The 14,280-nt window shown below is 33.9% G+C and overlaps 2 protein-coding genes across 9 annotated transcripts; both read right to left on the minus strand.

The window, feature by feature from the left end:
* Positions 1-441: 441 nt before the first annotated feature.
* Positions 442-2,910, minus strand: LOC116126133 (mRNA turnover protein 4 homolog). Its single transcript, XM_031411838.1, has 9 exons — positions 2,792-2,910; positions 2,549-2,714; positions 2,363-2,453; positions 2,199-2,248; positions 1,745-1,804; position 1,710; positions 1,392-1,482; positions 1,223-1,299; positions 442-569 (listed from the first exon to the last, which is right to left on the minus strand). The coding sequence occupies exons 1-9, from the start codon at positions 2,817-2,819 to the stop codon at positions 453-455; spliced, it is 681 nt and encodes a 226-aa protein (XP_031267698.1). The 5' UTR covers positions 2,820-2,910; the 3' UTR covers positions 442-452.
* A 4,551-nt stretch (positions 2,911-7,461) lies between these two features.
* On the minus strand, positions 7,462-13,847 carry LOC116126105 (RHOMBOID-like protein 10, chloroplastic). 8 transcript variants are annotated; one of them, XM_031411810.1, is made up of 10 exons: positions 13,770-13,847; positions 13,075-13,566; positions 12,633-12,889; positions 12,484-12,538; positions 12,321-12,401; positions 12,140-12,236; positions 11,993-12,060; positions 11,197-11,277; positions 10,968-11,009; positions 7,462-7,712 (listed from the first exon to the last, which is right to left on the minus strand). In XM_031411810.1, the coding sequence occupies exons 2-10, from the start codon at positions 13,204-13,206 to the stop codon at positions 7,548-7,550; spliced, it is 978 nt and encodes a 325-aa protein (XP_031267670.1). In that variant the 5' UTR covers positions 13,207-13,566; positions 13,770-13,847; the 3' UTR covers positions 7,462-7,547. The 8 variants fall into 8 exon arrangements, with proteins under 8 accessions (XP_031267670.1, XP_031267669.1, XP_031267672.1 ...); XM_031411809.1 differs by having other exon boundaries at positions 13,715-13,819; XM_031411812.1 differs by having other exon boundaries at positions 7,462-7,708; positions 13,075-13,820.
* Positions 13,848-14,280: the final 433 nt, after the last annotated feature.

The raw sequence follows: 14,280 nt of genomic DNA on the forward strand, positions 1-14,280 counted from the left end.
CCATTATTACAAGATAATTGAATGGTTATTACGAAGTGAGATTTGAAAATTAAAAAAAGTTGAATAAACTACTCTGAATGGGAAAATATTAAATCAAATATGATAAGGATTCTAAAAATGTGTTTAATACATTTTTGGAAAGCATTTTTCAAAAATATTTTAACCCCTACATTTGTTAATTTAGCTAAACGCCCTCACAATAAAAGTTTATAAATTAATAAAAATACCCCCACTTATCCAACCAACTGCTGACAGCCGGCCACCACCGGGCACTACCTTCAAACTTCTACTAATAGTGTGGACAGAACTCAAAACCCACACACAACACAACTAAGAAATCATAGTACAAAGACTGCATCATTGTCGGATCATATCAGCATTCCAGGCATATTCAACATGAATAAAGAAGTAAAATCTTCAAATTGTACATGAACCTAAACCAAACCATTCCATTATGCTGATTCAACATCCGATTCATCAAGTCCTTCTCTATAAAGTTCAAAATCCTCTGGACTCCATCGGCAAATTAGGTGAAGTTTGAAGGTAGCCATCTTGATCCCCAACAAACGCTGCCAAAAAAGAAATATAACAGGTCAATCACATGTCAATTTCCCAAGGAACAGGGTATATTACAACCACAGTGAATATTCAAAAGCACACGATAACAATTATATCATACGAAATGACCGAGAAATAACTTTGACAGAGGTAATATAACTACTGCTTCATGCATTCACCCAATTAATCATAACCATAAAATTGACAATGGGAGCATTAGGGAAAAAAAAAAAAAGGGAAGCTGCAGCTGGTTCCAGCATTTGAAACCCAAACAATTACAAAGGGAAAACCCTAAAATTGAAGCAAAGAACATTCCCTGGTGTAAACATGCCGAAATTTTTATGACATTAAAATAAAATTGCAAGTTTTAAATATGGAATATAATATGATGCTTTGATCCTAAGGATCGATATAATACTGCAATACCAAGTCATATTGCTAGGACTAATATCATAGATGATGACATTAGTGTGAAAAGCACTACTGTTAAACACATTAAGAAGCGTTACTTTTTTCACTAAGTTGAACCAAAATAACACAGAGAAGGCAAAAATTGAATAAAGAATCAAAAATTTATTAACAAGAATCAAGCACCCAGTGCTGCCAAGCTAGGGACTCCCACAATACTATAACTTAAAAAATAAGCTAAAAGACCAGAACAAACCAGTATGCGAGCTGACTCAGGTGATATAGGCTTTCCCTCTTCACACACAACAAAATCTGAAACAAGTTCCACCACACCTGTGCAGCAAGAATAAAATTAATATTCAAACATAACTTTTCCTATTTAAATGTATGACGCAGAGCAGCAAGAAGAAAGCAATAAGGCTCACCTTTGTTTAGCCGAACAGGCATCCCTTGCTTTCTCAATAACGGCTCCATCTCGTGTGTGAACTGTTCAAGAGGACCTGAAGAAAGTTCCACCTGAAAAATTTTGAAAATATGCAAAAGATTTAAAGCCAAAACAAAAAAAAAAAAGTATATCATGTATTCCAATACATGCTAACAAATCACTACTGATTCAGACCAAAAGAAAAGGCATTAAGTTGGAAGAAATCATAGCATTATTGACCATAAAAAGTTGTATTGAGTATCAAGAAACTTTGAATCTTCAAATCATCCTCCCTCAATCATCAACAAAAGGATTAGACTCTGTGTTTTATACTAATATATATTCATGCAGAACTTTTCTGTTGCAGTGCTTCCTGTCCTTGCAAAGTCATATTCTTCATACTTATTAAATAAGCTGCAAAACGAAGAAAAGTAAATCTAGAGTGAAAAATATAACACACGGGAAGCAGAGATTTTTTAAAATATACAAAGAGGTAATTTTAAATTGAATTGGAATGCATTAAAAGCATCCATTGGCATTACAAGATTCAATTAGGTTAATATCTCCAAACACATTTCATTTTAACATAAGCAAGTGGGGATTATGGCCCTCTATTCTATACTCTTGTTAATCAATTCAAAATCATTGACAAAAGAACAAACTTACATCTTCCATAGATTCAATTTATTAAACTTACATAAAAAGAATCATTGCCATCAATAATAAATTCCCACCAAATCAAATAAATAAAAAACCCCAACGGGATATATATATATATATATATAACTCCAAAAAATTACCTCTCGACCTCTTCTTCGACATATTTGTAAGAAAAAGACCATTATCTCCACGAAGCAGCTGATAGAACAGGCAAAAAATTAATAAACACAATAATAATCTACTTTATAAATGCATAAACTCTTAAAATCATACTAATAATAATAATCTTAAGAACACGAAATAATATTTTACCTTAGAAACTTTATAAAGGCCAGGCCTTATCTCATCGGCAACGGACCGACCCAAAGCCACTTGCATAACTTTGTTAGAGCCAAGAAAGAATCTGAACAAAATAATCAACAATGAAAAAGCATTAATTTGCTTACACGACAATGTACTGAACTAAAACTATGAAAAAAAAAAAATTAATTAGCTGACCGGCTGGTAGGTTTGAGCTGATCTCTGAACTCTTTGAACTTGAGATTTCTCATATTCTCAAAAGAGAAAACATAAATGGAGTTGTAATTTTCCACGTTTTCTCTTATCGAATTCACAATCAATTTTTTGTGTTCTCTCCCTTTCTTCTTCGTCTTTGACAAAGTAACTGCAGTTCATTCATTATAAACATTAAATCAAAATTACATAAAATTTTACGTCACAGAAGAACGACACAAAGCCTACCTGCTCGGTCACGCTTCGACTTCGGCATGTCGTTAACGGCTGAAACGGCGGCGTCTTCACTGCTATTCTCTTTGCTTTTAGGGTTTTAAGAAGTCTCCGCAACTGTCCTGAGGTTTTGGCCACTTTTGGGTCGTAAGAAATAAAGAAAATTTTGAATTATGATAAAAGAAGAAAATTAATATAAAGAATGGGCTTAAGATATATATCAGCTAAATAGACCCCTAGATAATTTGAAGTATCCACCAAGCCCATTCAGCTAAAGACACCCCACGATATTTTAAAGTATAAACTTAATTAATTAAAGAGTGGTATTATTTAAGCCCACTAAATCTCTTTCAAAACCTCTGATTAAATAAGATTTATTAGATAAAATTATACATGATGTATATAATACATCTACTCCTATTACAAAAAAAGTCTTTATCATTTTTCCCTTTTTATCTTCTTCTTTATTGATACAGAGATTTACACCAACTTAAGGTAGAATCATGTAAGATGTGTGCGCGATCAATAATAGAATAATACGAAGGTAAATATGCAAGAGTTAACACAAAAGAACAAAGGATCAAAACACTTTTTAAGGTTATTTGGCTGCTTGTAATGCTTATTAAATGGAATTTGATTTACCAAGAGTCACTAATTTGTTTTTTACGATTAGTTTTTCTCTCCATAAACAAATTGTAACTTACAGGTTGAGTTGGAGATGAACTTAAATTTGAATAAATGAGAAGTTGTGCGATCTTTGGCCTTAATTATGAAATCCAATTTGCATGGCAAATGGGGTTTTTTTTCTCGCACAACATTCCCCGTTTATCAAGTTTTAAAGAAAAAAAAAAAACTATTTTTAAATACCTATAGAGATTCAATATTCTTATTTGTTCGATCATATTTCAATCTGTTACAATCCTTCAAGGCTGCACAGTAGGTGGCCTTTGCCACTCGACTCAATCGGTGTCACTACCACCAACATCCGAGTCTTCTGGTTCTCCATATCAAATTAACTCACGCAGTAAATGAGTAACCCATTGAGTCAACCTGCTCTCTCTCTCTCTCTCTCTCTCTCTCTTCTTCTCAATTTTCTTGCTCAGGTTTGATATTAATGCTTCTTGATTGTTCTATAAATTAATGAAGGAGCAGTGATTTATGTAGGGGCATGTTGAGAGTAATTGTGAACGGCCAACCCACCAACTTCAATTTCAGAAACAATGGGTGTACAGTGTGCTTCTTCGAGTTATTTCTAAACTTCCCAGAATAGGCTTCTTGGACCTCTTGGTCATCATAGAGATATTATACAAACAAAGCTTGGGCGGTCTGAAGCCTTAGGCTCCGTTTGGTTCATTATTGGGTAGTTTTTAGAATAATCTTTTGAAAAAAATTAAATTGGGTGGATATTACGATGTAGAATTTTGAAAATTAACATACATACCCCTTATGTTTATTTATTTACTAAACACCCCTATAATAAAATATTCAAAATTAACAAAAACACCCCTAATCCACTCATAAATATGGACAGTCGGCCACCACACCCGGACGGTGGCGAGAGTTGCCGTATCGGCGTATAACCGGCTCGATCTTGCTGGTCATGCGCCGATATAGCCTTTTCTGGCCAGATCTGGCCGCATTTAGTCGTCAACGATGACCATATCTTGGCCGTCGTTGACGATTATCTATGGCAAAAAATCTGGCCTTTTCCGTCCAAAGTGGATCTGGTCGGAAAAGGCTAGATTGGTGTATTACCGGCCAAATTCAACCGGTTGTGCACCAATACACCAGATTCTGGCCAGCTTCCTGAAGTGGTGATCAGAATCTGGTAAATTTGGGTTGCTGGGGTGTTTTTGTCAATTTTTAAATTTTTTTTGGGTTGTTTAGTTAAATTAACAAATTTAGGGGGTTTAAATGAAATTGAAGAATTTAGAATTATATTTTGAAAATAGGTGAGCCAAAGTAAATTTTTTTGGGAAAACTATTAATATGTGAACCAAACAGAGCCTTAAATTTCAATAAGTTTTGCATATACAAATTTCATATTCCCTATCGATGACCAGCACAACATCTAATTAGAAGAATTCAAATTTGAGATCGTATACCTTAACCACACATCTTAATGCTCATCCTTAATTGAGTTACCCAATGACGGATATGTATCAACACCATATTGTTTATAACAAATAAAAAATAAAAAATAAAAAAAATAATTATATATCAATACATAAATGATAAAACTAAATAATATCATATTGATACGTTAAACACTGCATTACTAATTCGTTTAAATCTTAAAACATCAAGTTTTGCTACATCAATCATTGTTGGCCTTTCTTTTGCAGATATACAAACACATTTAAACTAAATATTTATTCACATTATAAACTAAATAAAACTCATCACCCTTTTCACAACCCGAATAATAAGTTATTTTATGTCCGGTCAAAAGCACAAATAGCAATGCACCAAAGCAAAAACACATCACACTTCTCATTGAAACACCCTCGGGTAGTCACATACTCAAGAGCAACAAATCCCATTATTCCTCTTTCGATGTCTTTTATGTGAGCCTTGCCTTTAGGAATAGACACAAATAGCGAAAAATCAAATAATTTAGCAACATTTTGTTCGTTGATTAGGATATTCCACAATTTTATAATTCTGAAAATAATGGGTTTGGGGAACCTAAAGTGAAGATATGCAATAGCATTAGCTATTTCCACTGCTATCTTTAACCTATTTGTAAATTGTAAGGGGTCGAAATGGGGATGAGAGGGACGATAAAATACGATCAGTAAGAGTTCTGTAATTTACTATTCAAAAACTAAAATACGAATTTCAGTCTCTAGGCAACATCCGATCAACTTCAAAATACTATTGTGATTCATGTATGACGCAAATAAGATGTTGTTGAGAAAATACATATATGTTTCAAAGAAGTCGTCAAATTTCATATTGAAAACTTGGCGGTCCTGTAAAACCTCATCATACAATTTATAGCCAAATCCATTGAAAATAATTTTTCCCTCGCGGAAGTTCTTTGTGGCTCTCTTGAGCTCATCAATGGAGACAACACGAAAAGGATTAAACCTACCATTACCAAAGGCAATTAATTTTTCTACCAAGATTTTCCCATTCTTCATTACAAATGCCTTCTCCTCTGCCTTTCCCTGATACTTGTTTGTTTTAAAGCACCAAATCATCTAACCTATAAACAAAACCCCAAAAGTAATAGAAATCATCCGCCACCTCCCTTCACATTTCATAACATTATCACTTACCCTCCTCTAACCATGTTGATTTTGACTGTTAGATTTCAAGGTTAAAGGGAGATAAGTGATGGTTTTGCCAAATCTGAGAGCAGGTTATGGATGATGAGAAGATTTCTCATATGGGATCTTGCTGATGTTTTCTGAACTTCAAGGGAGGTGAGGGATAACAACCCTAAATGATTTTTTAAACAATTAAACTGATCAATAATATTATTATTCTTACTGAGTTGTATATTTATGAATATTATTCAAAAAATTTATTAACAATATTTCTAAAAGTTCCATAAGTTCAATAGGAGCAAACTGTTTCGGATGGAGATCAGTCGCTAGTGTGAAAGTAAGAACATAGTTTTACTGTATATATGCACAATTTCTCTAAATCTAAAGATAAATTGTTAATAAGCTAACTTATAAGAGATTTAATTTGTATGTAGCAATGGAAGAAAATATACAAACGACATAATCAATTCTATCTAAATAAAAAAAGAGCAGAGGCTAACAAGAATGCACCTGTACTTGATGGCCAGTTCAGCCGTTCAGGTATTAAGAGTACAAGAAAAACGAGAGAGGCCTGAGAAAAGATGGAGCTCTGCAACTGTGACCTGAACAATTAGAAGAACATACAAGAAACTTGAATACATCAAGTTCAGTCTAGATATTGGAAGGTCAACAATGAATTGAAAAAGCAATTACTTTAGCACTCTTCAGTCTTCACTTAGAATCACAAAGAATAAAGCTAGTATTAGCTGTCAAAGTTTCCTTTATTTTTACTCTATGAGAGAGTTCAATAACTCAACTAAAAAGACTCAACCTACTCCAAGATCAATACTGGTAGGAGACTTTCATGAATCAGATTGAAAGTTCAAAAAAAAAAAAAAAAAAAAAAAAAAAAAAAAAAAAAAAAAAAAAAAATATTATTAATAAAGTAGAACCTTAAAAGAAATTTATTCTATACCTAGCAAAACTAAAAAAAACAACGATCAAAACATCGATTTTAATAAACTAAAACTAAAACTAAAATAAAATAAAACAAAAATAATAGTTAAAGTACCAAGTGTTATATAAGGAATTCAACCAACTCCAAGGAAATACCGATAAGGGACTTAATGTCTGTTACTTGTTAAATACCCTATCCCAAAGGACCCAAACCCTGCAAACTTGAAAGACAGAATGTACCCTTTTTTTTTTTTTAAATGGCGGTAAAATAAATAAAAAAAAAAAGTGAATAAAAAATTCTCCAGATGGAAACCAATTTTATTAAAGCAAATATTCAGAGGTATCAACATTTGGAGATATATAGATAAAAGTTCTTCAGCTAAGACATCTGACATTAAGACATTTGCTCATCCAAAGTTCATATCGGTAAATCTATATTTAATTTTATGTACAAAAAATACGCAGAATATGCATCTTTTCAGTTGTGTTAAAATAATGTGAACAAAAGCCCTTCTCATTTCCAATGAGTCAACAGGAGGTCCTAGGAAGAGAGCTGAACCCTATTTCTTCAATTTGAGCTGACTAGGCTTTCTATTATCGTTGATGAGGTAGAAAAATGGTGCCCTGTCAGAGAAAATTCTTGAACCATCATGGGTTGTAAAGACATACTTCCAGGCCGGTCCAAGAAGCCACGACACTGCAGTTCCACCAAGCAAGCCGCCTAGCTGAAATATTAGATGTCACATATGCATTCACACTCATGCATAAATAAATTGTATCAAAAATAGAATAATAAAGGATCGTTAAAAATGAGAATCTCTGTGACAATATCAATATAAGATGATCACATGAGAATAAATCGTCTGAAGGGATTTAACGAATTACATTCATTCCACAACTATTTAAAAATTTGGACCATCAATATACCATGTATTAATATCTTAATGGCTTACATGGCATCAGGATACCACATAGGCATCTATTAGAGCACTCCACGAGCGGCCATACGAGGATTCAACATAACAAGGAAGAAACCTCATAAATAGGAACTCAGCAACATGTTAGATGTCCCCAGTTGGGAGCAGCCAAGAAGGGCATAGCTAGGGAGACACATGATTGATGATTCTAAAGGATTGCTTAACGAGTCTTTGACTTAATACTAAGTATATCTAGGGACTTTGATGTGCTTCCAAGAACATTACATCCTCAATGTTATTTACATTTGTAAGTCATTTTTTGCCCTAAATGAATCAATGAAATATGCCATCAAGTTGCTGGTCATAACTCTCATAAACCACAGATATTCTTTATGGTTGTGAGACATTTGAAACATAAAATAGCTAATGATTCATCTCCATGATATTCTACACTCTCCTGAGTTGTCTCTATGCATTCTCTCACTCACAATTCATACTTTTGACCATGTAAGCCCTCAATCTAAGTCCAGAACACTAAGCCCTCAATCTAACTGAAGAACCCCAAATAACAATAGCGAGTTTGCAACTGCCTGGAGTCAAAAAGGTAACATGACTTGATCAGATCCAAATCTACAAAAGTCCACTGGATGTATCCTATAACTTATAGAGTATCCAATGTTTGTACCATATTATGAAATAAGTCAGAATATGCCTCAATATATAAAATGTCCAAACAAATACAGAAAGTTTTGGAGGAAAAGCAGCCAACATGGATGGCCCTTACCCCATAAAGTTAAGGCATCTCTAAGATGTTAACCAGTCACAGTCCATTTTCGTATTTGTACGAAAGAAATTTCACATAAACACAAAGCAAGAGAAAGAGAAACTCATATACTTACATGTCCCCAGTTATCAATGCCTTTGAATAGAAGCCCAACACCTGCATCAAATGCAAAATACTGCTTAGTAACACAGACACATGAGGCTTTACCCATACATTTACAAAAATTAATCTATAGATTACTTGAATGGATTTTTAAGAAATGAAAATGATAGGAAACTAGACATTCCAGGAGGTTCAGAGGAGGTCAGCAAGGGAATTTCACACCCTAGCAGCATGGTGTACGTGAGGAAGAATAAAAGTGGATTTGAAGGCCACATGGGAGCTGCTTAAAAAGGAATATTTAGACGTGGCACCAGATTAGCAAAGGAGTTTGTTAGGCCTACAGACTAGTAGAATAAGTTTGTTAAGATAATTGGGTATAAGAAGCTTACGAAAGATGTACAGGGTATGGGATTATTCACAAAGTTGTATTGGGAGGGTCCTAGCTCCTCGAAGTGCTAGAGTTATCTTTNGTACCAAGTGTTATATAAGGAATTCAACCAACTCCAAGGAAATACCGATAAGGGACTTAATGCCTGTTACTTGTTAAATACCCTATCCCAAAGGACCCAAACCCTGCAAACTTGAAAGACAGAATGTACCCTTTTTTTTTTAAATGGCTGTAAAATAAATAAATAAATAAATAAGTGAATAAAAAATTCTCCAGATGGAAACCAATTTTATTGAAGCAAATATTCAGAGGTATCAACATTTGGAGATATATAGATAAAAGTTCTTCAGCTAAGACATCTGACATTAAGACATATGCTCATCCAAAGTTCATATCGGTAAATCTATGTTTAATTTTATGTACAAAAAGTATGCAGAATATGCATCTTTTCAGTTGTGTTAAAACAATGTGAACAAAAGCCCTTCTCATTTCCAATGAGTCAACAGGAGGTGCTAGGAAGAGAGCTGAACCCTGTTTCTTCAATTTGAGCTGACTAGGCTTTCTATTACTGTTGACGACGTAGAAAAATGTGCCCTGTCAGAGAAAATTCTTGAACCATCATGGGTTGTAGAGACATACTTCCAGGCCGGTCCAAGAAGCCACGACACTGCAGTTCCACCAAGCAAGCCCCCTAGCTGAAATATTAGATGTCACATATGCATTCATACTCACGCATAAATAAATTGTATCAAAAATAGAATAATAAAGGATCGTTAAAAATGAGAATCTCTATGACAATATCAATATAAGATGATCACATGAGAATAAATAGTCTGAAGGGATTTATCGAATTACATTCATTCCACAACTACTTAAAAATTTCGACCATCAATATACCATATATTAATATCTTAATGGCTTACATGGCATCAGGATACCACATAGGCATCTATTAGAGCACTCCACGAGCAGCCATACGAAGATTCAACATAACAAGGAAGAAACCTCATAAATAGGAACTCAGCAACATGTTAGATGTCCCCAGTTGGGAGCAGCCAAGAAGGGCATAGCTAGGGAGACACATGATTGATGATTCTAAAGGATTGCTTAACGAGTCTTTGACATAATACTAATTATATCTAGGGACTTCGATGTGCTTCCAAGAACATTACATCCTAAATGTTATTTACATTTGTAAGTCATTTTTTGGCCTAAATGAATCAATGAAAAATGCCATCAAGTTGCTGGTCATAACTCATCATAAACCACGGATATTCTTAATGGTTGTGAGACATTTGAAACATAAAATAGCTAATGATTCATCTCCATGATATTCTACACTCTCCTGAGTTGTCTCTATGCATTCTCTCACTCACAATTCATACTTTTGACCATGCAAGCCCTCAATCTAAGTCCAGAACACTAAGCCCCCAATCTAACTGAAGAACCTCAAATAACAATAGCGAGTTTGCAACTGCCTGAAATAAAAAAAGGTAACATGACTTGATCAGATCCAAATCTACAAAAGTCCACTGGATGTATCCTATAACTTATAGAATATCCAATGTTTGTACCATATTATGAAATAAGTCAGAATATGCCTCAATATATAAAATGTCCAAACAAATACAGAAAGTTTTGGAGGAAAAAGCAGCCAGCATGGATGGCCCTTACCCCATAAAGTTAAGGCATCTCTAAGATGTTAACCAGTCACAGTCCATTCTCGTATTTGTACGAAAGAAATTTCACATAAACACAAAGCAAGAGAAGGAGAGACTCATATACTTACATGTCCCCAGTTATCAATGCCTTCGAATAGAAGCCCAATCACCTGCATCAAATGCTCAATACCGCTTAGTAACACAGACAAATGAGGCTTTACCAATATATTTACAAAAATTAATCTATAGATTACTTAAATGGATTTTTGAGAAATGCAAATATTGACCAAGTCACTGTTTGACCCCTTTCCTGAAAACGCCGTGAAGATCCAGATCATCCATATTAAGAAAAATCACCTGTGCTATGTGTTGTAGATCTTCTCTGCCACGTCCACTGATACCTCTATGCCTTGTAACAAACCCAGCAAGAGATCCAACCTATACCAAACATAAAAAATATCAGCAGATGAGAAAAAAATCAATTACCTTCGAATCTTGTGATAAATTTAAGGTACGAGAACCTTGAGATTCACTGGTCCAAAACTATATTTTTTAAGGTTGAATATTCTGCGGGATCTGTTAGTTTTTTATTGCGGTTTTGGAAAGGAGGGAACGAGTTTCAATATAATGCAAATTGTTTACAAATTCTTGCTGAAGCAAATTTAAATAATAAATCAAGATTAAAATATCACATATCTGAAATTTTAGTAAACACTTCTACTGTTTGTTAGTTCAAAATAGGTCAATCTAGGAGCAACTTTAAGCTGTAAAATATATGAGATTGAACCTTACCTTTTGAGATTGTAATGCCAGTGAGTTCCAATAGATTACAAAGTTCATTTATACATCATTGCCAAATTGTATGTTAGATAAAAAACCTGATGTCAGACTAAATATAGTAATAAAGATGAATAAAGGGATAGATAACATAGCATAAAAAAACAAGGATATAATCATGTAGAGCCATAGATGTTTCCAGGTTCATAAAATATGAAATTCTCGGGAGCAATATTAAGCTTGAAAATATATAGCTGTGAAACCTTATTTGGTCAGATTATTTGCTCGCTTAAGGTTCAACACAGTACTTATGCACCTAAAAGGATAACTTTTTTTTTTTTAAAAAATAACTAAATAGAAGTTCAAAATGATTTACCAATCCAAAGATTGCTCCTGAAGCACCAACTGCAGGGGGCTTACTGAACCAGTAACTCATCGCTGAACCTGATTTCTTCAAACAACTGAGTCAGAACAATGAGTAAACAATTTCATTGCTTCTTGTGGTGAGTTTAGGAGATGTTACTTGCAATTGCTGAGGAGAAGTACACTGCAAGATATCTCCTAGGACCGCAAATACTCTCCATGGTCGGACCAATGGAATTCAAAGAATAACAATTAACCTGTACCCCATAAACTTTAATATCAACATACAAAAACTAGCACTAACAAGAGAAAAATTCCAACCCATAAGCTTCAAAACAGACCATAAGATGCGCAACATTCGCATGCAAGAAGGAAGACGTAACAAGCCTCCAGAACTCTCCTTTGTTGATAAGACTATTAATCTGCATATGATACCAAAAATTGAAACTTCAATGATGAACACAAAATATCCCTAAACTTTCTTCAAGATACCAAGCATCTCACCTTAGCCCCCCACAACATCAACTTGCCCTTACTCGCCATTTGTGCAATATAAATTCTAGACAACAAAAACAAAGAAAAACCCGTTACACAGCATTCTTTAAGCATAGGAAAAATCACATTAACAAACAATGACAACACTTGATTCTCACAACACATTCACTGCAAGGAGCGCATTAGTCCACTGCCTTCCGTTCCACGAATTCCTCGTGGACATCTTCGATCGCAATATCCCCTCGTTTCCAGAGTTACTTCTATAATCTCCCCCAGTGAAGAAACATAAGCAAGGTAACCATTGGGAAGGATGCGCACCGTTTCTGAATTGGAAAAAATCGATTCCATTGAATTGGAAGGGCATTTGGGAGCATAAATCCTTGAGTCGCGACGCATTACAGAGACGAAAGAGCTTCTGTTCAATTGAAGCATATATATAAATTTCAATTAAACACGTAATCTTTGATAATTTCAGCATTTTTCCAAAGAAATTATATATTTAAAATGCTGCAAAATTGTAAATAAATTTTCTAGATTAATGGTGATTTTAAATAAGAGAGAATGATTGGAATAGGAACCCTAGAAATTGGTGTGAATTACCTTGAAGGAGGAACGAAGGCGAAAGTGATGAGCGAGGCGAAGACAAAGAAACGGCGTCGTGGTGGTAGTCAAATTTGTGGGTAAGAACAATGGGTGATGATGAGAAAACGAAAATCCTCTTCCTGAATCCATCTTCTTCTTGCCCCAAACCAAAACCAACTCAGATTTTACCCGTCTTTTTGTTTCTTTTTTATTTTAAAATCCTCTTACATAATGTTTTCACTAATATCTACCCTTCTAACTTACATGGATTGAAGGAGAAGTGATTAAATTATTGTAAAAATCATAAGGAATCAAACAAATTAAATTAAAATTTATGCTAATATTTGAATGCTCCTTTTTCTTGCATAAATTTTGATAAAATTATATGAAATTTGTATTTATGTACAGAATTGTAAACCTGTTACAATACAGAGACATTCAAATAAAATAAATCAGTACAATTTGCGTAAGAAAAAATAAAAAGGCTTCCTCCATTGTTGAATTTGGAAACTGCATGAACCATTAGAAGAAAAAAAAAAGTGTCATCATCTTTATAGGACTAACCAAAATTATTATAAAAAACCTAAGCATATAGTATTATAGTAATAGGAAAAACAGGCAGTAGGTAGTGAAAGTTTTGGGATAATCATATTCATACCTGCCTAAGAAGCAATTTTTCAACAACATAAACACAAACATAATTACATACATACATCATATTTTCATCCTTCTTGTTCTTGTCTTTAATAAATTGCTACAGAAGCAGCCAAGAGCGCCACCATGAGCTACCTATTTATTTCAAAACTTGCTAGTTAAAACAAAAAAAATTTAATTATATATATATATACACTCAGTTTTGTAAGTCATTCAATAATTTTTAAACGTGAGATTAAAGGTGAGTGTTTAATTACTAACTTTACAATCTTAAGATAAAATAACCAGCTATCGAATACTCACTTTTAATCAGTACGTTATAAATTTCAAAACATCTATGTTTAATAATTTCTGAGATTATATATATATATATATATTTTTTTTTTTTCGTGGTCGAGTGTCTAAGTTACGCACACCTCGATTATCAGGACCTAAAGTTGATAGGATCTTAAAATTGACANGGCAGACACTCATAGACATTCAACAATGGCGTTAAGCCTTCATGAAAGCACTGCTACTTAAGCTGCTTGGAGGGTGGCATTTGTTGTTGCGGAGGAGCAGTTGGTGGTC

The sequence above is a fragment of the Pistacia vera genome, unplaced genomic scaffold (assembly GCF_008641045.1).
Source record: "Pistacia vera cultivar Batoury unplaced genomic scaffold, PisVer_v2 Contig175, whole genome shotgun sequence".
Lineage (NCBI taxonomy): Eukaryota > Viridiplantae > Streptophyta > Magnoliopsida > Sapindales > Anacardiaceae > Pistacia > Pistacia vera.